The sequence below is a fragment of the Stereum hirsutum genome (genome assembly GCF_000264905.1).
Source record: "Stereum hirsutum FP-91666 SS1 unplaced genomic scaffold STEHIscaffold_6, whole genome shotgun sequence".
NCBI lineage: Eukaryota > Fungi > Basidiomycota > Agaricomycetes > Russulales > Stereaceae > Stereum > Stereum hirsutum.
The window spans coordinates 523,705-547,373 of NW_006763136.1; the positions used below are offsets into that span (position 1 = coordinate 523,705).

Here is a 23,669-nt window from a genome sequence, read left to right on the forward strand (position 1 = left end):
ACGCTAGATGTCTTGGGGGGTGTTTTGGTTCGTTTTATATATATATCGCTGTCGACGCTTGGAGGATGGGAGTACATGATCCAGATAATGCATAAATCTTTTCTTTTTTTCTTGGCTTCTTTTTCAGCGTGCTTTGAGGGTGTTGAACGGATGGGTGAGTGGATAAGATAGTCCTAGTGCGACGAGCTACGAATTCTGTGTCATCCTAAGTCACAATGGGTGTTCATACTCACATTCATCGAGAGATCACGAAGGATTCTATGAGCCACCGCGCCTGCACGATGCGCGCTCTTCTCAAATGATGTTGATTCACTCCGCTGGCAGTCTTGGCTCTGGTATTAACGACTGGCATCCGTCTCCTGATCGCGTTCTCCTTTGGGATTTCATGAGTATACTCCCCTACAACCTTAGAATCATGTACCACGACGCGGTGGCTCTTCCTCCCCCATGATAAGTTAGACACCAGTACGATTTCCTTGGTGAAAGCATCAGGTTTGCATCAGGCGGTGTCACCGTGTCCTTGGGCGGGCATTCAGTCAGAGATGCAAAGTTCCAAGATCGTTGGGCAGCCACAAGTACATTTTCTGACAGAACGGTGTGGTGCCTGCGATTTTGCGTGATGCACACGATTATCTTTGCGTACACGTCAAGCAATAGATAGAACATTGTTTCCGACCTCTACCAAGAACCAACAATACCGAAAGAAAGACAAGTTGAAAACGAGCGGGAATGAAAACCAAACGGAGGAACCTATGTAACAGAGGAAAGAGAGAGCTTGGTAGATCGGGGACAAGGTATAATGAGGTGACACGTCGGTTCAGTCGACCGGTAGTACAGATAAATGAGCGAGGGAATGAGCCTGTACGGAAGGTTATAACAGACCGAGAAAGACGCGTGGAATAGCGGTTTATGAGTATGGGTTGTGAGAGGAAGGGAGGAAGGAAGGATAAGGTAAGGAGGTAAGAAGCGAGTAGGGGTTTCTTTTGCGTACTCTTCAGAATAAAACGGAGCTTTTATCGATAGGGCGCACGATTCGTCCATACGCCAAAGAACATCTGCCTAGATCCATGCCTTTAGAAATCATCCCTCAATTGGGCCTTCGATACCGAGTCGTGGTCGTACTTGTTGCTGTCAGACTCAGCGATATGATCACTCGAGGGCATAGCTTCTACATCGTCTGGACTCTTGAACGTCTCCATCTGCATCTTACAATAAACACTGTCAGACGTTGAGCCATAAGGACGGTGACAGAAGAGACGTACCTGGACGTGGACGCCCCGGCTCGCGGCTTGATTGTGCTTGAAGCCGGTGATATTTGCCCGTTGCGATGTCGATGCCCCGGTACTTTTTTCATCAAGAAAGAATACTCAGTAAATATCCGAGGGACGATTTAGACAAAGGACTGCTCACACTTCCGAGGTACTTGCTTGGCCGTAGTTGGATAACCTACGGACGACGCGACAAGCGACGATCTGAGGGAGAAGGTACACAGGCTCAGTTCACGAAGATTCTCGTGTGATCAGATAGAGGTTATTACTTACAACGGATACCATAGCCGCTGGTACTTCAGCAATGACTGACATCACAGCATTCAGGTTCAAGTAGATGAAGATCTGTAAGTCGCAACGATAAACAATCTTCGTCAAACAGCGGAGAAGTAGAGACAGGAATTAAACGCACCACAGCGACCGTGTTTGACAAGAACCTGTCAGGCAACGTCAGCGAAAACAGCTCACAACTTCGTTAATCGAACAATAACTCACGCAATGACGAAATAAATCAACCCGTCACCAAACACCAGTTCTGTCAACTTATTCATCTGCACCTGCCCCTTCACCACCGGCGCCAGGAGCTTGACTGTCAGCAGAGTCGTTACGATCCCGTCGAAACACATCGTGTAGATATAAATCGCCGAAAGCCAGGCTTGACTGGTCTGAGTGATGGCGCATCCCGCACCAGGGACCCAGGCGGCTTTGACGACGATGATACTACGGAGGAGAACGGCCCAATGGCCGGCGATGATAATGCAGATAGGAATGACGACCTTGATGTTTTGACCCCAGACTGCCATGCTATAAATAAGGAACAGTTGTTGGCGTGCTGCAGGTGATGTTTGAAAATGCGGGAGTACAAACCATCGGATGGAGAGGTTGACGCTGGAAAGACCGATGGCGAAGTTGCCTGCAAGCTGGTTATAGGTATACAGGGACTGGCAATTGATCTCTCTGCAGTCGGCGTACAACGGTCAGAAAATAAATTCAAATCACGGTGACAGTAACAGAGCTGGACTCACGTTGTTACATTCAACGAGATCGCACTTTTGCGGGGCGAGATTGAAGAGATCGACATAGTTAATAAACTTCACGGACAGGGAATACGTATCAGGCCGACATACAGTCCGATCATCACAGCGACCATCGAGTGGCGAGCTCCGAAATAAAAGATCTGTCGGGCGGTCAGGATATCAACATAATGAAGGCACTGAAAGCAACAAAAAACAGACCATAGGCCATCTGAATTTCCGTTTGCCAAAAATATACAGAAAATCGAAGTCTAAACTGGTAAACCACTCCCATCTTCGTTTTGCCGTGTTTGATTAGCCTGAGGACAGCCGGAGAGCAACAGGGACGCACATATAAAGCCCAAGCAGGACATGCATGAGGTTATTGAATGCCGCTGAAAAATGCCGAACATGAGCCTGTCGATTTAAATCCGCTAACGGAACAGTTACTCACTCGCATCGTGCGCTAACTCCGCTGCAGACTGCCAATTCACCATATTCTGCGACGGGGTCGAGAGAACAAGGCCTAGAGTAGAGGCAGAGGAGATGGTCACGAAGAGCGCGACGCAGACTGAAGGGTTTCGGAGGGGAAGGGGGGTGAAGGTTGGTAAGGAGCGGAATGTTTATATTCGGACAGCGTGTAAGTCGGCGAAAGAAGAACGTATACTGAACCTTGGCGAGCGCTTCTGAGGCCATCGATCCCATGACCATAGGAAGCTTTGCGTTAAAATCAGACACCATTTTTGTCTGATTTGTTCCAGGTTTACTCCGCCCAGGACACGGATCCGGACATTTTTGACGGCCTTCAAGACTGATAGCCGAGCGCAGCGTGCATCTCATAACTACTACCAGGCACCGCGAGGTATACGCTCCGCTCTTTATATGTTGAGACAGAGAATACGGGCTACATAGGAGCCCACTATGGGAAGCGGCCGGTATCGTAGATAGCTCGTGCTTGGGCGGCGAAAGCGTAAGGGCGCTCGTACCCAAGAAAAACGAGCCTCAGCGCAAACGTTCATAAAATCTGGGCTATTGTTTTAGAATAGGAGTTCATTTCAGTACGGAAGGAAGGAGCGGTGATTTCATTTAATATAAGTTACGTGTGGCAAACACACTTACCCGCTTGGGTCTCCGTTGCCGCAGGACTCCCGCCTGGACCATCAAAAAATTTGGGGCCTGCGTTGAGTGGTTACTATGAGCCCACCATGCACTTTCAAACCAGGTTCGAGAGTATTGAAAGAGATGTTTCGAGGCAAGCTGTGTCTTTGAACGAGCAGTCTGAGTCTCCTCTTCCCCCAGGCTCATCGACATGGATAAAATAATGATCAGAACCTCGTGGCGTGCGGTGCAAGTTTGTTCGTCTGCGGAAAATGCCGAAATCAGTAGAAGTCAACGCCTTCCCACGCCCGTCCGCTTCGCCAAATTTCGCACCGCTGTGATCTCCCACAAGTAAATTTACGAGCTCCTTCCGGGAAATAACCGCCGATGAGGGCACTGGGAGTCTGGGCAACGACCAGCCCGTCGAGCCACGGCGACGGCCTCCGGTGAAACCACGCTTATTGGCACAAACCCAACTTCGCCGTGTCGGAGCCTTCTCCTACCTTCTCATATGTACCGAGCGGAACGGTGAGGTGTTCATTCCAATTCCTGATTCTTGAACACTCTACTCTGTTGCTCTCCGTCTTTCAGCAACAACAAACATGTCGCTCCTTTCACCTACTGTCTTTGTCTCGATTTCTATTCTCTCTGTTCTGTTCATACGCTCAGCTCTAAAAGAAAAACAACCTAGGGATGTTCAGGCTCTCCCCGTACCCGTGAGCAACATACTGTTTCCGAGCCATTTATCTTCCATCAGAACAACGCTGACCTCCTGTTGCTGTTTGGCGACATTTAGAGCTCCAAAGATGCAAGCTGGATATGGGGACACGAATATTCGTTATTCATCCATGAGGCCTGCGAGAAGTATGTCGACTGGATGCGCTCGGTAGGATCGCTCTATAGGATCAAGACCGCCTTCTTTGGCCAGGACGCTGTTAGTTGTATAACGCATTCCACTCTACGTGGCACGATACTCACACATTTGTTTCACAGATTGTTGTCATTGACAATGCGGCGGCTCAGCATATCTTTCAATACTCTGAGCGCTTCGGTCAGTAAACGCTCAAGTCGCTTTCATTTACTTGATTGCTCACTTGTTCTCCTCCCGCCTTTCAGTCAAAGCGCCTGCGTTCCGGTAGGATGTCATCTATACACTTAAGCTTAAACGCTCAGTGCTGACAGCTGTCGTACTCCAGGCCACTCATTGTGAAACTGCTTGGGAAGGGCTTACCATGGGCGGAAGGCGACGAACACAAGATCCAGCGTCGACTCCTTGCTCCAGCCTTCACGTAAGCTCCACGCTCTGATATCAGTCATCCTCAACAACACACTGATACACTTACGCTGTAGTACCGAAAGCGTCCGAGGAATGGCCGATGATATCTGTGAATCCGTTGCGAAGGTTCGTGTTTTCTGTCAGCGTTAACCTCCCATGGGAAGGCAAATTGATTTCTGTTCACGTGTGTTGTAGCTCGAAGGCAGACTCATGAGCTTGCTCGAGTCCAATAAGGGTGAGATGACCCTCGACATCGCTCCTCAAGTCTCTGCTTGCACGTATGTACTTTCGCTGTATAATCGTCTTCCGCATTTTAGTCGCTTCATCTAACATATCTGACCCTTCCCTCATAGTCTTGATATTATTGGCCGCGTCGCTTTCGGCCATGACTTCCAATCCGGCCAATCCCACGAAGCCAAGCTCATCCGCGACTCATGGGACAAGGACGTCAACATGGGCATTACTTTCGCCGGGTTCCTTGCTCCCTTCATCATTGGCATGTTCCCCTGGATCGCAAACAACGTCGGAGAGGGTGTTACGAAGAGGGTAGCGTTCGAGTTGGCAGGCAAACTTATGGAGAGGGAGGAGATGTTGGACAGTCAAAGTGTCGACGAGAAGAATGACGCGAAGGAAAGGCCTAGCGGCAATGGCAAGGATATGTTGAGTTTATTGATGAGAGCGAACAAGCTTAGCAATGGAAAGGGTCTGTCCAAGGACCAGATTCTCAACAACGTGAGCTCCGTTTTCCTGTCGCACTTATGGGGCTTTCGACTAATGACCATTGTTGCTACCGAAACTCAAGATCGCGACGATGATGTATGTTCGATTTTGCTTTCTTTCTTTCTATATCATGCTCATTGCGCCTCCCGTGCCAGAATGGTCGGCCACGAGACATCCTCTGCTTCCTGTACGTATACAGATATTTATACGTTCACTTAACGTTACCTTGACGAAACGTTTACGCAGTGAACTTGACTCTCCTCGACCTCGCTCGTAATCAGCCCGCTCAACAGAAGCTCCGCGAAGAAATCCTCAGTCTCGGTGACAATACCCTCGACTTTGACGCCGTGCAAAAGCTTGAGTATCTCGACGCGGTTGTGAGAGAAGGGTTCGTACCACAATTCATCTACCATCGACCTTCCTTTTGCTTACCAGGGGCCTCGTGTTCTATTATCCTTAGATTGCGCCTTCATCCTGCCGCACCACGCACTGACCGCGTTGCCCTCGAAAACGACATCATCCCGCTCAGCACTCCAATCCACACCTCTGATGGCCGCATCATCACTTCTGTTCCCATCAAGGCAGGCCAGGTACGCTTTCCTTCCCTCCGATTACTATACTCCCTTGATGCTGCGTGCTGACTATGTGTGGTACTAGATCTTCCAAATTCCCTTTACGGCTCTCAACATCAACCCCGCCGTCTGGGGCCCCGATGGGCCATCCTTCCGACCCGAACGTTGGATCGAAGTCGGCGGTGTCAAGCCTGCTAACGAACTCCCTCACGGATGGGGCAACATCACTACCTTCTGCGACGGACCAAGGAACTGCATCGGATACCGACTTGGTAAGCTCCTTCATTTCGCACCTTTTGTTGAGAACCACTGACGAGCATTTCTGATATCTTCGGCGATGTCGTTCGCGGTCGTTAGCTATCGCTGAGTTGAAGATGATTCTCGCGACGCTGATCCGGTCTTTCGAGCTTTCGGACACTGGCGTGAAGGTCATCACCAAGATTTCGCCGACTTTGCAGCCTTTCGTCGATGGGAAGGGCGGATATCTTCCTCTGCGCGTGAAGTTGGTGCAGTAGAGCAGAGTCTGTCTGAACTGAATTTATCTACTATAGTATCTCCTCGGTATTTCGCACATCTTGTGTTTGTATAAAGGTAGTCTCGATTCTCTTAGGGCGTGTTCTTGTGTAGTGTTGGCACATTCTATGGACTCGTCTTTTCCCCGCTCTCGTTCTTGTCTGCTGCGTGTCTCAGCCTCACAGGCCGTCGAGCGTGTCCGCGATGACAACACCTCGATCGTTAGGGGACTTCGGGTAAGCCGCTGCCTCATGTGTATGACAGACTTTCCTCGTCTTGTTTCTCATCCCGATGACTGTCCGCGGGTGTCCCGCCTTCGAAATCGCTCCTGCGAGTACGTACGGTCTGGGGACAACGCATGGACGTTCAAGTTCTCCCGCGAGCAACGTACTGTGTCCGAATTGCATCTTCTCGACCCACGACGCTGACGTTCCAATGTCCCTCTTTACTGTATCTCCAGATATCCGCGGATGTGAGTTGAATCTGGGGTCACGAAGAGTGGATGTTGTTTATTTAAATCTGATGCTTGCGAGAAGGATGTCGTCTGGATGTGCACTCTAGGACCATTGTACAAAATCAAGACTGCTTTCTTTGGTCAACATATGGAACATATTTTCGCTGTCTGTCTTGATGTGAGAGGATCGTGATTCGTGGGGGAGGAGATTTTCACTCAACATGGTGACTTACCCGCCCAAGATATTTAGATTTATGGTACTGGACATCCGAATACACCTACGTTATATGACAGCTCTGCTTGTGGGGACTACACAGTGGAATCACGTTCAGATACAAGTTCGTAGTGGGCCACAGTATCGGTCCTTCGCGCGCGCCACACGAGCCACGTGGAAGAGGGGCTAGTGCGTGTCAATAATTGAATAAACAACGGGTCTTTCCTGGACATCCATGACACCCTAGTACCTAGTGCTGCTTGAATCCGGCTCACCGATATTTTTCTCTGGGATCAACTCGCTTTTACTGTAGCAGGCAACGGTACCGGAAGGAGACTGCTGTGACTAGGATTTTTCTGATGTCTTCGCGCAAACGCAAGAACCGTCCAGGTCGTTACCCAACCGATCGTGCTTACACTAACAACTTTCTTCGCTCCCAACATCCATATCCTCCATCGGGTTCTGAATCGAGATTTCAGCTGAATCCAGCGCAGACTTCGAGGTCAGAGCCCGACCCAGCGCTTTTTATTGTCGCGCATGAGGCGGACGTGATACGTGGACCGCACGCGGAGAATGCGGCGGCCGCCTTGGAGGTCAAAATGGGTAGTGGAAGTGAAGGGGGTGGCATCGGAAGTGGGTTGATCAAGTGGGATCTGGTTTCATCGAAGAATGTGGATGAGGAGGGAAAGGAAAGTAATAGTGGAGAGGCCGACGCCGTGTGGGTAGATAGGTGTGTATATTTTCTAAGAAATTTATTGATGATTTAAGGCGTCTTGTGGTTCATGAGAGCTTGAGTTGGCTCTGGTTTGGATGACTGGTGCAAGCTATATGAGCGGGCCAAGTATGACGCGATTGCAATCAAGGGATCCTTGACTTCGTAGCAGTTACAAACTAACAATCGAACTATATTCCTCTCGATTTTCGGTACTCCCCTTTCACACTTTCTTCTTCCTTTCAGTGACGCCTTGCTAACAGTGACGCTATACAGATACGACGCTCGACTTCTCCTTACATCGCCTCTGACACTTCCTCATTCCACTTCCGTGACACCTTCGACCTCGACCGTCGCCACCGCCACACTAGCTACCCGCGCAGCCTCTCCTTCAGGGTGGTCTGATCTCCCTTCCGACTCCGAAGACACTTTCTTCTTCCAACCCTCCGAAGTAGAGGAATATCGGAATGTGAAACGAAGGAGGCTGATGGAAGAGAACAGGAAGGCTAGGATGAAGGCTATCCAGGAAGAAGATGGGAACGATGGAAATGGCAAGGCAGAAGACGAATGGGGTGGAAGCGACGAGGAGGTCTGTCCTGGTTTCTTCTTATCACCAATTATCTACCCTCTCCAGGCTTCTGATAACTGACCTATGTTCTTGTGATATTTATTGCACATTGTTGGTTCGCGCACGTTGATACTCTCGTAGCCCCCAGAGCCACAGAGGCAGATAATGAGCCGCACAGCAAACCACATTCTCACTTCACCTAATCCTTCCCAACTTGAGATGCGGATTTTGGCTAACCATGGCGCAGATCCGAGGTTCGCGTTTCTGAAGGGGCGGTGGAAGAGGACCTGGGCAGTGATGAAAGCTAAGGTGAGGAAAGAGATGGAGGAGAAGGAAAGGGAGGAGAAAGAAGCAAAAGAAGGCAAGGGAAAGGGGTTGGGTGGATTGATGGCTTACGATGATTCAGACGAGGAGGATAGTGATAATGCAGGAAATGCAGAGAAGGGGGACAATGGAGACCAACAAGGGCAGCAGTCTGAAGTGCCTACAGGCATGGATGGCGTGGACGACGCGGCAAACGCTGGAGTCGATATTGCACCCGTAGACGTCGTGCAGGAGGACAAAGGTACTATGGATGTGGGCGAAGAGGCGAGAAAGGAGGCGAGGAGAGCCCGCGCGAAGGAATGGGCCGAGAAGAGACGATTGCAGAAGTTGGCCAGCGAGAAAGACCTGCCGAGTCAGAAGGAAGACGACTCTGATATGATATCGTGATCGAGCTGGTGATTTATCTTGATTTATACGGTGACTGGTCTCAAGGTATGTCTTCACTTGACCCTTACGCCGCGCAACCGAAGAAACTGATAGTTGAGTAGGTAGTAATGGGCGCTTATTTGTTTTGACTAGATCGATTGTGTCACTCCTCTCGGATGCAAAGATCGTTTATCTATCCGCATTTACCCGAACTGTTCAAAAAGGTCGTTCGCTGAAGCATCGATATTCTTGGGTTTCTCGCGTCTCCCTCTCTGCCTACCTCATGTCTTCAGCCGAACCATTCCCTTCTCCCTCCCCAGCCTTGGATTCTGAGGCGGAAACGCCACCCAACACCCTCGAGCTCACATCTCTCCCGCAACTATTCGCTATACCCGAATTCACTCTGACCACCACCGAGACCATTGTCTTCAACAATTCACTTTCAGGCCCCCTCGTTACGTCCACACATGCTGCATGGACCGAGCTCTCCTTGCCCGCCATCAAGCTCCTCCAACCCGCCATCGCACGCAACCTTCGTCGTCTCGAAATCCTACTATTCGAAGGCTCATTTGATCTGGATTTACTCCCCCTTCCACAGTTGACACACTTCACATCACGCACCGATCTGAGGAAAACAGGGCTCGACTTGCTCCAGCTCTTTGGCAAATTACTTGGCTGTGAGCGTCTCGTCTCTCTCGAGTTGTCACTCTGTGGTCTCGGGGTGAATGCGGGCGAGGCTGAAAAAGGAGAACCAAAGACAAAGATCGGCCCGGCGGGATCTATTGGAAGAATGAGATTTTGGTTCGCCGAGTTGAGAGAGCTCAAGCTGATGACGGATGACATGGAGACAATGGAAGCCATCATCTCGGCCTTCTCTTGTTCGAGGCTAGAGACGTTGAAGCTGGAAGTCGAGAGACCAGCACAGCCTCCTCCTAGCACGACAGATCTCGCGAGCACCGAAAAGAACACGAACAACGGCAATAAAACCAAAGAAGGCGATCGTACTGGGAGGGGCCCAAATATTTCAATCCCTGACTCGGGTTCTCTTCGTTCGGATGACTTGGCTTCGTTGAAGCTTGGTCTAGGGATCGAGAGGCTCATACGTGGGTGCACGTCTACGTTAACAGAGCTCGAGACGAACCTGTGGCCTCGGCTTTGGCATGAGGGGTATTTTGCAGACTCTGCCCCTGCGAACGCGGTTAGACTGGCTGTGTATGACTTGCAGGATTTACGGTCGTTGACTCTAACGGGTGTGGACTGGAAGGATGAGAAGATGGTATGGTTCTTGGAGGACCTGACGCTCGAGTTCGAGGAGGCGTCCGGGGATGAAGGGTCGTATGTGGTCCTGAAAAGTGGCAATAACGTCAACCTCACCTCAATCAGTCTCCGCGCACCACACAACCTCGATCCCGAGCCCGAAACCAACACAAAGAAACGTAAAGCCTCACCGCCTGCAGAACCCCCTGTATCCTTCGCCGACACGTTCACTGCCCTTGTAACGATGCTCTCATCTCGCTATCCCCAAATTTCTGATGGTACTCAAGTTAAGCATCCGACTGGCCAGTCATTCGCACCGGAAGGATTGAAGACATTTGAGACGGGGGCTGCGGAACTGAGACTGATGCGAGAGCATGCGATGGAAGAGTACATGACGCTGATAGATATGTGGGAGTCGGGTCTGGGTGGACTTGATCTGCAGAGTGTTGCGGGAGTGGGTGCAAGGATCTCATACGGGTAAAAATAGCTGACCGGGAGATAATATATCTAGGCTGCTTCGAGAAGATAAGTTGTAGACCCTGCGGTGTTTTTCTTTGTCTCACTTCCAGTAGACTTTGCGGTGCCATGATGGCACCAGCGCTCCCTTAGCAAGAGATTCTCTAGTTGCCTAGTACCCAAGTCGAATATACAAAGAACGTGATTCTGTAAGATGGAACGGGAAACGATAGGTGATACGACCCCTTCAAAACTCTCGTGAGAATCTTCAACATACGTCGACAGCTCACGGAAGAAAGTGCAGATCAAACCTTGTACTGACTCTAAACTCCTCGCCTCAGCAGTGCCGCATTCGTCCGCTCAAACTCAACACACTTCTCCAGTAACGTCCTCGCCTCTGCATGCTCTGCATATTCCTTAACTAAATAAATAAATATGAGTACGATTGAAAGAGCGTCACAATGAAGATAGTGTCATACTTTCTCGATACGTCGCCTGCGTGATGTGCTCCACCAAATCATGTTGCGCGGCGTCCTTCAGCAGGTCGAGGTCCCAGGCGTTAGATAGATCCAATACCTCCAATAGATCCTGCACGTCATCGTACTCGATTTTTGACAGCTTTCCCGTGTATACGAAGTCTGAAGATACTCAAGTTAGCAATGGATGCCGGGCACGTCCTTGACACGCACACGAGAAGTCTCACCTAGCGTGTATCGAATTGAGTTCGACCCAAAGGACTGAGGCATAACGACTCGAACTGGATCTTCAGAACCAGCACTACGACACTCGCTTGTCCCAGAGTCAGAAAACATCGATTTGAAGTACGGTCCAGCAGCAACTAAGAAAGCACGATGGGCGTGATGTTCATCCCCGGATTCACTCACGAATGCGACATCTGTCAAGGTATGGGATTGTCGAAGCGCTTCAAAAGATGTCCGGATGGCCGCCAACATCTCTTCAGGCGCAGAGGGAGGAAGAGGAGCTGGTCGAACGCGTTCTACTTTTGAGCCCCCTGCGGCGAGGATGAGCTTTTCGTATGGCTTGAGAAACGAGTGAACTGCTGTAAAGCCCTCCCCGTCAGGTGCGTTGAAGATGAGCACAGATGCGGATGCCCATTTCCATATGTCGCGGTTCGGGTCTTTGACGTTGAGGAATAGAGCCTCTTGATTGAGCTGTATAAGGTCTTGTCTTGCTTCATCAACGTGCTCTTGAAGGTAGCTCATGGTGGCTCGCATGTCTCCAACGAGAAGCTTGCTGTGGGGATGATCCTGCGCGATCTTACGAAGCACACAGAAATGCTTCACCTGAAAATAATCAACATGAGTCCCTCGAATAACAATTGATGTAGAACAAACATACCACTTCCTTGACTGTCGGAATACCTAAAGTCTTGTGTCCGAATAAAAGACGGTCGTCCGGTGCGGATTTAAACAGGCCTCTTTGGGTCCATGCGACTCGTTCGTACTCGGGTCGCAGGAGTTGTGATGGGGAGACGATTTTGGGAAGATTCCTGGAATAGCCGTCAAATTCAGGCATGTCCCTACGACGTGCAGCTGCACGAGGGATAAATTGAAGGAAATCGACCTGCTCCCATCTGGTATGAGGATCCCATGTCAAACGCTGGTGATAGAACTCGAAAACCTCTGATGCGCTCTGCTCCCGATACGTGTCAGAGTCGTCGGCATCGTGGATAGCGGTGGCACAGGCTTTGAACGCCTCAAAGTCGACGGTTGTGTGTAGCCCAAATGAAGCAAGAGACGCCTCCCGATCAACCAACGCGGTGTGAATGAATACCTCCGGCCGTCGAGTCGCGAACGCAGCGCTGAAGAGAGGCTCGCTGAGAGCGTATAACGAGCTGGTTGGAGTCAACACGCCGGAGGCGTTGGGCACGAGGATAGGCTGATTATCAGATTTAGAGGATTGAATGATTGTAGTAAGGAGCCGGCCAAATGCGTCTAGATCGCGGAGGGGAATGATAGAGCCCGATTGCAAGGATAAACGATTCCTAAATGTGGAGACATTCATAGGCTGAACGCCGAGAGTGGTTCTGAGAACGGGGTCGAACGCAGAATACTGTCCAGCGGTAAGGAACAGGCCAGCATCGTCCAAAGAGACACCGAGTGGTAGCATTTCAATGGTGTCGGCAGTGGATAAAACGTCGTGAGGGAGTCCATCCGATATATGGCGAGCGGGCCAGATAGGTAAAGGCCTTGCCGAGTGGGGAACAGGCCTATTCGAAGGAAGTCCACTGAGCTGCTGACGGAGCCACGAACACATCTGACCACTTTGTTCGGTAGACATGTGGGCGAAACAATCGGCCAGTGAGGTATCGGGAAGTGCAAGGAAGTCCAGAACGGTGTGTATGGAAAATTGCAAGAACTCGAGTCTATGTTGAAGGGGTGGTGGTAGTGCGTCCCTCTCGACCTGAAGAGCGCCAATACGATCCAAACTGTCTACGATCCATCGGTCCTTTGGCTCCGGGGCCAAGAACACAAAAGGACCACGACATTTTGCAATCGACACGAACCGATTCTCGCATCTGGCGACTGGTACAAGCGGTAAAGCGCAAAACTTCGCGGTCAACGGTTTGGTTGAATGAAGAGCGTCGAAGGTGGGCCAAAATTGCGATATGATCCATTCGGAATCTTCGTTCGTAAGTATACGATCATCTCCTTCGGCGATCCGTTGGCAGACTAACTCCGCAATTATCTCGTCATTAAGGAGAACCAGGCCGATATCGAGGGATAAGAGCATGGTTCGATATGAAGAGTTGACTGTGCTTGCAACGAAGCGAGTAGGGGAGAAGACGCGGCTTGGATCTACTGTGGACACGCTTCCGACGTTCCAGCAAATCGTTGACGATGAACGGTCCGTTTTTCCGAGGGTGGAAAGGGTTCCATCTCCCAATGGCAGTAGAGGAAGGTCCTGCAACAAAGCGGGCCCGCGTCCCTTAGTATCTTGCAATAGGTACCGTATGACACTCTCGGCGTGTTTAGGAAGTATCTTCCCCTCATCGAAAAGCTTTACGAAATGTTCCCGTAGGGCATAGACGGTGTCTCGAACATAAGAGTGGTCGACGCGTCGCATACTTGTGTGTAACAAGTGTACAGGCCGCGTGACAAGGTCCTCTGGCGACAGAAGTTCCAGGATTCCAGCCAAATCGGAATCCGGTGCAGGCGATGCCACAAGCAGGGTAGCAGAAGTAGGAGCAACTCTGTGACCGGAGATGGTCTCGCAAACTCGTCTCTGGGACTCATTTCCAGTCAGCACATACAAGGACTGTGCGACGAGTCGAGAATATGGGTCTTTGCCTGTTGTCGAAGGCCATAGATGATGCGGTTCGGAAGTTGGCCAATGATGGAGAAGGGAAAGGTATAGTTGGGGAATGCGACTAGAGAGAAGCCACCTATTATAGGCTGACTCCGAAGCTGGATCACACCCATCATCGAATCGAATCGTGCGGCGGTCGTCGGCCATGATGAAGGACGCATGGAGGTGTGTAGGAAGTGATATCTCAATGGGCAATGGCATGAATGAAAAGAGCCTCGATGGCAGTAACTCCGAAGCATCTGAAAGATGGAAGCCGAGACCGACAGATAAGGTCTGTGGTAGAATATGTTTGTCGAAGAGTGGATGAAACGCAGGTGGGGTGTCCGCCTTGGAAAAGGATTCGATGGCCACATGAATCATCTCCGAAGCGCGGGCGCAGCGACCGGTTGGATAGGAAGAAAAGCACCTCGTGTCGATGGTCAACATCTGATGGGCGACATTGGTGGAAAACTCGTCCGGCATCGATTTACGAGACACACCCAATGACCACAACAGCGAAGTAACATTCTTGGTCCTTCGGTGGTGGCAAGACAACTCATCGATGGCCACAAATGTGGTCGACTGTTTGGCGCTAACCTGATAGGACGTGATCATCGTAAGCACGTCGGAGGCATCGAAGGTGGCCGTCGACAGCTGACTATTTTTGGCCTGCAAGTGGTTACGGAACGGTAGCCTGAACATGGTCTGTGAGCAAATGTATCAGCTGTGTGACCTTGTGGCACGAAAGATAGGAAAGATGATCGCACTCCATTGTAGTAGTCGGTTTCTGAGACAGAAAAACCAAAGAGCCCCTCAAAAGGCGCGAGTTGATCGGGAAAAAGTCTGCGTGCGTACACTCGGTCAGCAGTCGTCTCATCGAGATGTCTAAAGAAATACCGCTCACCGACGCATCGCTTTGATCTTGATGAGCCGAGCAGCGCGACGCTCGGTAGGAGCCACGTACTTCTTTGACGGGTCCAAGAATAGCACGGAGTCCCCTGAGACGATGATGACAACCTGGCAGCCTCAATGAGTAAGGAACTGTCGTCGTCGGTGGTTGGTAGGGTTCAACTAACCTCAGTGACATGGTACGCGGAGAGGGCACCTAGGCCGAACCGCCCAATCTTTCCTGGACGCGACCGCTTACTACCCGTCCCGACCCTCTTGATTCCTTGGAAGTCAGCGTCGGTGAAAACAGCGTCGTTGTGGAACACGAGGGCAGGCGACGTTTGAAATTGAGCCATAGACCGTGACAGAATGGATTCGGTCGGAAAGGTCGTTTGGTCAAGGAGAATACTCATGGTTCTAGACCCTGCGTCGACAGCGTTGGCGAGAAACTCCGTGAACATCTGCTTAGGTCTGTATTGACGTAGAGCACCACCGATGCGGGCGGTGAGTGCTTCACCCATATCGTCGTCATCTTCGGCCTCATCCGTGATGTGGAGGGAAGACAATGGGGCGAGGCTGAATGCTCGGGCGTACTCTTCGGTTATGCAACGGTGAGCGAGTCGGACTTCATTTGGCAAAGCCACCAGTGCAGCACGGGAGCCAAGGTCATTGTAAAAAACCTTGTCGATCAAGTGAAGACCATCGTCGTCCCCTACGATCAAGACGGCAGCGCGCTCTTCTTTGCTCAGCGAGTCAACTTGGGGAGCGAGGTAAGAGAGCAAGCTCAAAGCCTGGCTCAGGAGAGAGTGATTTCCTACATGGTTCGGCATGGATAATAAAGCATCTTGAACTGCTGACGGTGAAGGACTGTACCAAATAACCGAATCAGATGCGTGACCTGAGGAAAACATGCGGGAGGAGTCAATACCTTTCAGTGCATCCCATAGCACGTAAGAACTCATACTCTCCTATATTCGACGGATGAAAGACTTTGAACGGTGGGAGTCTGCTGTCGAGCGAGAACACCGTGTATCGTGCTTCGCATAGAACAGACTTTATTGGAATCCATCGGTGATTGACAGTAGCTACACGAAGCTCATCGAGGTCGCCGGCCGTCAACTTTCTGAAGCGTCGGCCGAACTCCCGGATCAAAGCGGAGAAACATCGTTCGAGAGTGGGAGCAGGGATTGACTCGCATGCAGCAGCACACGCCAGAAATTGGCCTTTGATGATGGACAAAGGCAGAGCGGACTCCCAGCCGAGTGTCCTGCGAAAAGAGGGAGATGTGATGGAGATTCTGGCGACCTTGAGCACCATATCGAAAAGCGCACGACTCCTGGTCGGATGGTCATCGTCCTCGATGCTGTCTCGGCATTCTGTGGGCGAACACAATTCGCCTCCCTCTATCGGGAGCCATCGAAGGTTACGATCCAGGTTCACGCTTGATGCGTCAAATCTGTGTTGATCCATGAGCTTCAGGAGTTTCTTTGACAAGGTACGTCGGGATGCGAGGTCGGTGGAAACATCAGAAATTCGCCTGATCAATTTACCGGCGATAGCGGGAGTGAGAGACACGACTACGAGGTTCAACATTTTGAGACTGGATAACATCTTCAGGTCCGCTGCGCTGTCTAGACGAGGCAGGTGTGGGTCGTTGGGTTCCATGAGATCTCGAGCAAGGTCCGAAGATGGGTCAACAATCTCGGTGGGCCTCATAAAGGCGTCGTTTCTGGACATGACAAAAGGAATCTGCCCAAGAGTGTCAATGAGCTTCCTCGGAGTAGAATCCGGATTTTCTGCTATCCACACGACGAACGAGAGCTGGACAGTCGCCGGTTGTGCGACGAATTGATTGAGAGCCATTTGAAGGATGTCTAGGTCGCTTAGGGTGACGATCTCGGGGTCAATGGCATGGGCCAAGGCTCGTCCGACGGCAGAATCGGAAATGTAACAAATGTCAGGGACAATGGGCAGAGGTAAAGAAAAGTTGTGAGCCACAAGTTTTGGGGCAGCGACTTGAGGGACACTCCCTATATGCATCGTTGCCACTGTCTGACCAGGCGGCAGTAAAGGGAATACCGGTAGTGCGCGTAGGAGCTGACGATGCTCTTGTAATGGCGGAGGGATTTTCGAGAGAAAGGACTGAAGTTGATCAATACTTTGGTGGTCGAGGTTGGCGACAATGTCGTACTCGAGCTTCTCCAGTACGTTAGCAGCAGATATCGGTCGAACGTGATTTGCATGACGAAGGTACCCCGCAACGGCGGGTGAGATTGTAGACGGAAGGAAGTGAAATCCCAGCCTCTCGAGCACTGCTTGCGAGGCGAGGTCGCTGAAGGGATCTGCTGCGAGAAAGACACCATCAATCGCGCGGCATAATTGGCCGGATGCGCTGGGAAGAACTCGCGATTTGGCCATCGAGGAAAGCAAATCGCCTGGGACATGTGTGGTTTGGGCTGCGGCCCACATCCAAAGCTCAGTGAGCCAGGCAGCCAATGTGATTGGGGGATAGTGCGATGTATGATCGTCAAGGGCGAGTCCGTGCGAGGAGAACGCCATTCCAATGTATTCGGTGACGTCCCGGCTGTGTAGAGGTCGAACATTAAAGCCCTCGGACATGAGGCGAGGAGCTATTGAAGATAGAGAACCCGGAAGACGGTCGACGGGAATTGCACCTGGCGCGTGCGTTCCGAATAGGGATGCTTCGAAAGCTGTAAGCAGACGGTGGGAGCCAACATCCGCGTATTTCAACGAGACGTAGTTTCCGACGATGGTGGGAAGTAAGGGTAAATCAAGGATATAATCGAGAACATTGGGCTCCGTTAGATAGAGCAAGATGGACATCTTGTAGTCGTGTGGTGCGTCCGAAAGAGCACGGGGATCTCCCTGAGCAAATATTGTGAGCCGGTTGAAGAACTGCGCAGAACGGAATGTACAGACCAATAAAACACGTCGGACTGACTCTGGGTTCATCACCACAACAGGAATGCTGGAATTCATGACGATAGTGTAAACCTCCGGAGGTATGCGAATGATGTTGACTCCGACGTGAGCCAGAGCGGAGATATGGGGACCCTCGTCGGAAGCGCTACATACGAGGGTGGAGGGGCCAAGCGCCATGTACCTCGGAGAGCTGCCCTCAGACTGGACGACTGGCCAGATTGCGACCTCCGAGTCGAAGATACGATGCATAACGAGTGTCGCCATATTGCTCCAATAGCAGGAGTCGCCTTGGGTATCTAGATACATACAAGGCCAAAAAGAAAAGACGTCTTGCCCACGGCGTTCTTGGACAATCTTCCGCAATAGTTCGACCCATGCCTCAGGAATGGCTCTCTCAAACAGAATTTTGTTCCAGTGGACGAGAAGTCTGTAAGACAATGAATGGCATCAGATGCAGATCTTGATTCTTCAAATGATTGATTCTACCGTACCTGTCAAGGGAGCGTTCTGCGACATGTTCGTCTCTATTCCGTAGGTGTTGGCGATCGATGGTCAACGCGAAGAGACCATGAATATGGCATGGAAATCTGGTGATTAGAGGAAGGGGCAGAAAGGTGAACAGTCGCCCAGTCGTAGTGGGCGCGGACACTTGTCGATCAAGAGGAATAGCCAAGGCAACATGGGGAGACAGCTTCTCTCGCACAAGGTCTTCATGCACGTCGTATCCCATGGATGTCGAAAGTGCGGCCGCATAATCGTCAAGAAGACCAGTAGCGTGGACCTTGAGCCACGTCTGTTGACTGATGATTCTTCCAGCTGAGTCCTCCACCACGACCGTAGCCGTCGACGAAGTGTAACACCCAGACGTCACGGGGTTTGAGCGTGTGATGCTGAGTTTGGCCAACACGGTGATAGTACCGTTGCTGTCGATCTCCGATATGTCGATGAATGATAAGTTCGAGAGGAATAGCAATGATATGTCGAGTTCTTGATGAATGAAGTCCAGGAATAGCTGTTTGACATCGTGTGGGTGGAAAGCCTTGGGCTGGATCTCGCTCTGTTCATCTGGCCGAAGGGGTAATCGAATCACTGTCCCATCAAAACTTTCATTGAGACGCCATTCGAAAATGGGCGAGAATGCGGACAGATGGTCTGCTAGAAGATCGTGAGACGTGGCGAGGGTGTGGCGACGTCCTCCAGTCTCGGTGAATTTGTTGAGCGGATCGAACATAGCGATATCCGTGCCTGAGAGTATCTCAGGAGAGTCGGTGATCTGTTTAACGAGATAAATAAGAGCACGAAAATGACAGAGTCCGGCAGGAGCATACGTGGAAACAAGATCTAAACCCGATACCATACTTCCCGATTTTGCTGAAAATTCCAATAATGGATACATCGTGAGTTAATCAGCGGAGGTGCTAAGGGGGCGAAAGAACATCACACCTCGTATCCTTCTTCTTTGAGGAGCTATTGATCGTCTGGAGGGCCGACCAATCGTCATCCGTGACCTTCGCGTTGTTGTACGCCAAAAGTGACGGTCCATTCGCAAACTCGAGGCCGTTGGACGATGCATGCGTTCTATAGTCTAGTATAAAGGCCTATACGGAACTGTCGATGCGACCTAGCCTCAAAGAAGGGAGCTATGAGCCACCTACTTGTTTAGACGCTTTTGCATCGTCCGAATTTTGTAGAAGCTCGCGAAACAAGCCGACTCCCAGCGGATAGCTTCGCAATATAGCTTTGAGAACGTCCGTAGGACTGCTCACTTGGGCAAAACTGTTGCTCATGGTGATAGGTGGGACTGGGTTAATGCAGGTTAATGCAACGATACACACAACAGGGGGGCGAGTCAACGGGGCGCGGGCATAGGGTAAGCATCATCTTTATACGAAGAGGCGCATTAGGGTTTGCACGTGTAAGTCATTCTGATTGGATGGACCTAGAGCATCGATCACACATATCGCCACTGAAATTGTGTATGAAAGAGAAAGTTGCAGAAGAGGAAAAGGGTGGCCACCAGTGATCGCTGAGGGGCGTTACAGGTATACCGCATTCGTCCGGGGCCACGACAGATGGCCGATAGTATTCGCTTCATCAAGTCCCAAGATTATCAGCAGGAGTAACTAGCTGTAAAAGAGAAGAATGACAATGCGGAAACTCACTGTCATATCTGGGCAGGCTCGAATCCATGTCGACTCGGAGGCGGCGACTGCGAACTCTAATAACGAAGTTCGACGAGGCAGAAGCACCTCGGATGATAGCGTTCTCCAATTGCGCGAAGAAGTTGGGTATAATTTTTATATAGATTATTCAATGACAACATCATGGGACGATGGTGCGGCCTGAGATGAGTATGACCTGGTGACTCGGACTCGACATCGATGGTACTGTACTAGGCTATGTAGACACTGTGGGCCCGGTCAGTCCGAAGGCGACTCGCAGTAGCAGGGCATGATAAAGCACTCACTACTCAACTCCAGCAAGTCACTAGGTGTGCTATCAATCAGACCAAGGATACTTATATCCTCCAAAACGGACCTTTCTTCATCGTGCGACGTGCAGGACTCGGACAGTCGCGCCTGTTGACAAATTTGAACTTTCCCACGATTCAATACCACTTAGACGTTCATGTGACGTAAAGCAGCAGGTCCAGCAATATCGGGACGGCCCAACTACTAGATATCGACAAACTGCGTTGGAATTCAAGACAATATAAACCGTACAGATGCTATAGTACAACAAGTCCCCGTATCACACCCAATGCTAAAAGTTAGTACAGTGCACAAACACCAGGCCAGAGGAAACCTACTACAAAGTCGGAAGAGAGTACAACGACAGTAATCGCGACGACACGAAAAGGAGGAAAATGAGTAAACATACGTTTCAAGGAACATAGACGACCATCAAAATGTTCACAACCAGCATGTCCAAAGCGCCGTGCACCACAATGGGAACCCTCTCCTTCGAAATTGTACCCACCATTGCCGTCTTGTCCGTCAAGACAGCTATATCAGCTTCAATCAACGGAATCGCACCGCTATCCTCCACCCGGTGGCGCAAATTGATAATCTCCTCCTCCGCTCCCTCCACTTCATCGCCGTAGCCGCCGTAGACCGACCGAGTAGCAGCGGCCCGAGAGCGTGTAGAACGACGCCCACCACTTCCACCGCTGTACGGGCTTCCTTCGAGCTCTGGACCACACTCAACAGTACGGTCGACAGGCCAAATGTATCCGCCGGCAGTCCAACGAAGCTCCGGAGCCAGTTTGTAAAGCTTGACGGCATGATAAAGAAGAGAATCTGATAAATATCGTCAGAAAACAAACTTCGCGCTGGCATGAGAGTCCAGACATACCTCCGCCCTTCAACTAGAAAACGCAACTAAATGAGCAACAATCACAAACGAATTCCCAGAAAGCACGTACATATGGTACCAACGACTCTGCAAGTACCTCGGCGGGGTTAACTTGGTAGTCTCCCGTTAGATAGAAAGCGATCATGCGCCCGCGAGTAATGTTGAAGATCGGTGCAAGCTGATCGAGGAGAAAATCACTGGGGCCGATCAAGGGGTCGGGGACCATACCGGCAGGTCCAAACGACCTCGCATGGAGAGCATACGATATCGTGACCCTGCAGCCCTTCTGAACATCTGCGATCTCGTACTCACAATCTGCCTGGAACGCCGTCCATTCCAGATGGCCATTCTTCCCACCACGCCCACCATGTCTTTGCTCTTCGCCTTCGAAGCTTCGTACTACGAGCTCACCACCACGGAATCGTACGGGAAGGGTAACGATGAGAGTTGCGACGCGTTGATCGGTCGGAGCAGGTTGCGCAAGCATGTGAGCGCCTGTGGCGACAATCTCGAGGCGGTCTCGTACAGCGGTGATGTAGTGCCCACCGGGAAGAGAAGGGAAGAGTGTACTCCGCACAGCTTCAAGGATAGGATGATTGGCGATTTCGAGAGAGGTGGTGAGAGGGAGATTCGGGGGATAGAAGAGAGATTCACAGTCGGAGAATTCGCCTTCGGGGAGCTCGTGAGGCCGACATGCAGCTATGAGGACGTCCAGCGCCGGAGGGGTATCGTAATCCACATCTATCGGGAAATCGAGGGAATGGGTTATGCCACTCTTGGTGATCATCGCCATCAAGATTATTACTCGCATCGAAAATATCCACAAGTTTGACCACGCACCTTGGTACGGAAGAAGAGAGTAAGAGTTGCAGGATCGACGGGAATCTTTCCGGAAACGGCGAAAGTCTTCGACCCAACGATCCTGGTGACGCTGGTCTGAAGCATGGCCTCGCTCGTATAATCCGACCGTCCCCGTCGTAGAGATGGCCTCGATGACTTTCCCGGTGAATTAGAAACATGCTCGATTTCGAAATCCACGCTGGGACTGCGTCTGTAGGGAAGAGATCCATCGTAAATTGCTCTGTTGCCGAGGACGGGCGACGGCATCACGCCACTCGCGGACAATGAGGGTGAGGGCATCATTGAAGGGTGCATAGGTGTAGGTAGCATCTGAGAACGTAAATGCTAGTCGAAGCTGGAGGTATGGGGTGGTGCTTCGAACGAGGGCCGGTTGAAGAGTTTGGAGTGATAGAGATGGCGCTTTGAGAGGATGCGGCGTACACGCTGCACCCCTCGAGTACTTATTCGGTCCGTTAAGCCAAAGGAGGCAGGTCCTACTGCGTATGACGCCATATAAAGCAGCGATAAGTTTAGCAATCGAAGGACACGCACCAGCCTCATGTTGAAAGATGGATATCATTACTGCTTTCGGAACGCATCAATTATGAACACTAATCCAGATCAAGTATCCAGGCAGGGAGGAACGAATGCGTCGGGTCTTATCGATTGTATATTCGACTTTTAGCAGGTAATAAACAAACTAGTACTCGGGCAGCGGACTACCGAGTAGAGGGGCCGTGAGCCACTCAAGAAACCCCGTCTTAGCCCGATATCCTCTGCCAACCAGCGAGCACGTCAGAATCATAGCAGGTCGTGTGAGGGATTGTGAAAAAGCTCCTAAGTCACTAGGTCCGTTGTACTCGAGAACCGGTATTGGATGGCCTCCAAGGCCCTAAGCTGTTCTTGAACCGTACGCGTGCCTGTACAACGTTCAGCTGAAACTCGTGTCACAAGGAAGCTATCAGCGCCTTTCGCTGATTGCGACGGGAAATGCATGTTCCTCGGGCATGCACAGATGTACACGAGTTTACAATGCGGCTCGCTAGAAAAAGACCAAGGAAGAGGGGACAAAGCAAGCCTGGGAAGTGGATCAGAGTGAAAGGATGACAGACGCTCGGAGAGAACGGCTGCATGGGAACAGATACATCGAAACATTGGATCTGGCTCAATCATCCTACAATCAAAACGTAGATGAGCATAGACGTCGACGGCCGTTAGACGGACTTCGCGAGAGAATTCGCTCACATGCAGGAGCCAGCCTGGATGGATCTAACTTGCTCAGTTCAAGGCTCCTGGGTCGGAGGTGTTCGAAGCTAAACACCCATAGGAAATCTGAGGAGTAAGATGAGTCCATGCAGGAGTGAGCAATCCAATCCAGCCGGAATGGATAAATGTCCACCGTGCCAGTGCGACTTGAGTGCGACGACCTCAGAAGTAGTGGGTTCAGAAGTAAAGTCAACCCGAGCGCTGAGCACAATCGAGCGGTGACGTGGCCTGCAAATCGTGAGAAGAACCCTTGAGGTG

The 23,669-nt window shown here is 50.9% G+C and overlaps 7 protein-coding genes across 7 annotated transcripts; 3 read left to right on the forward strand and 4 right to left on the reverse strand.

Moving 5' to 3' along the window:
- Positions 1-1,406: 1,406 nt before the first annotated feature.
- STEHIDRAFT_130622 (uncharacterized protein) lies at positions 1,407-2,778 on the reverse strand (the record flags this gene model as incomplete). Its single annotated transcript, XM_007303384.1, has 10 exons — positions 1,407-1,493; positions 1,542-1,613; positions 1,681-1,705; positions 1,764-2,072; positions 2,136-2,225; positions 2,294-2,317; positions 2,396-2,445; positions 2,504-2,576; positions 2,634-2,676; positions 2,736-2,778. 10 exons carry the CDS (start codon positions 2,776-2,778, stop codon positions 1,407-1,409), a joined length of 816 nt encoding a protein of 271 aa, XP_007303446.1.
- A 1,147-nt stretch (positions 2,779-3,925) lies between these two features.
- On the forward strand, positions 3,926-6,607 carry STEHIDRAFT_120867 (cytochrome P450). Its single transcript, XM_007303385.1, has 14 exons — positions 3,926-4,095; positions 4,176-4,313; positions 4,373-4,430; positions 4,496-4,514; positions 4,576-4,668; positions 4,730-4,781; positions 4,851-4,933; positions 5,009-5,387; positions 5,458-5,471; positions 5,531-5,562; positions 5,622-5,763; positions 5,836-5,965; positions 6,033-6,219; positions 6,305-6,607. Exons 1-14 carry the CDS (start codon positions 3,982-3,984, stop codon positions 6,460-6,462), a joined length of 1,599 nt encoding a protein of 532 aa, XP_007303447.1. The 5' UTR covers positions 3,926-3,981; the 3' UTR covers positions 6,463-6,607.
- An 846-nt stretch (positions 6,608-7,453) lies between these two features.
- On the forward strand, positions 7,454-9,347 carry STEHIDRAFT_167982 (uncharacterized protein). The gene is made up of 4 exons (XM_007303386.1): positions 7,454-7,858; positions 8,117-8,429; positions 8,550-9,164; positions 9,221-9,347. The coding sequence occupies exons 1-3, from the start codon at positions 7,488-7,490 to the stop codon at positions 9,117-9,119; spliced, it is 1,254 nt and encodes a 417-aa protein (XP_007303448.1). The 5' UTR covers positions 7,454-7,487; the 3' UTR covers positions 9,120-9,164; positions 9,221-9,347.
- A 34-nt stretch (positions 9,348-9,381) lies between these two features.
- STEHIDRAFT_156136 (uncharacterized protein) lies at positions 9,382-10,836 on the forward strand (the record flags this gene model as incomplete). The annotated part of the gene is made up of 1 exon (XM_007303387.1): positions 9,382-10,836. The coding sequence occupies one exon, from the start codon at positions 9,382-9,384 to the stop codon at positions 10,834-10,836; it is 1,455 nt and encodes a 484-aa protein (XP_007303449.1).
- A 131-nt stretch (positions 10,837-10,967) lies between these two features.
- Positions 10,968-19,738, reverse strand: STEHIDRAFT_167983 (uncharacterized protein; the record flags this gene model as incomplete). The annotated part of the gene is made up of 12 exons (XM_007303388.1): positions 10,968-11,232; positions 11,291-11,449; positions 11,515-12,115; positions 12,171-14,825; positions 14,888-14,963; positions 15,025-15,137; positions 15,197-15,875; positions 15,937-18,378; positions 18,443-19,224; positions 19,280-19,322; positions 19,395-19,549; positions 19,607-19,738. 12 exons carry the CDS (start codon positions 19,736-19,738, stop codon positions 11,135-11,137), a joined length of 7,935 nt encoding a protein of 2,644 aa, XP_007303450.1. The 3' UTR covers positions 10,968-11,134.
- An 891-nt stretch (positions 19,739-20,629) lies between these two features.
- STEHIDRAFT_120870 (uncharacterized protein) lies at positions 20,630-22,536 on the reverse strand. Its single transcript, XM_007303389.1, has 4 exons — positions 22,146-22,536; positions 21,376-22,080; positions 21,306-21,318; positions 20,630-21,250 (listed from the first exon to the last, which is right to left on the reverse strand). Exons 1-4 carry the CDS (start codon positions 22,446-22,448, stop codon positions 20,835-20,837), a joined length of 1,437 nt encoding a protein of 478 aa, XP_007303451.1. The 5' UTR covers positions 22,449-22,536; the 3' UTR covers positions 20,630-20,834.
- Positions 22,537-22,806: 270 nt separating this feature from the next.
- STEHIDRAFT_120871 (uncharacterized protein) lies at positions 22,807-23,277 on the reverse strand (the record flags this gene model as incomplete). Its single annotated transcript, XM_007303390.1, has 1 exon — positions 22,807-23,277. A coding segment is annotated over exon 1 (154 nt), but the record flags the coding sequence as incomplete, so codon positions are not given.
- Positions 23,278-23,669: the final 392 nt, after the last annotated feature.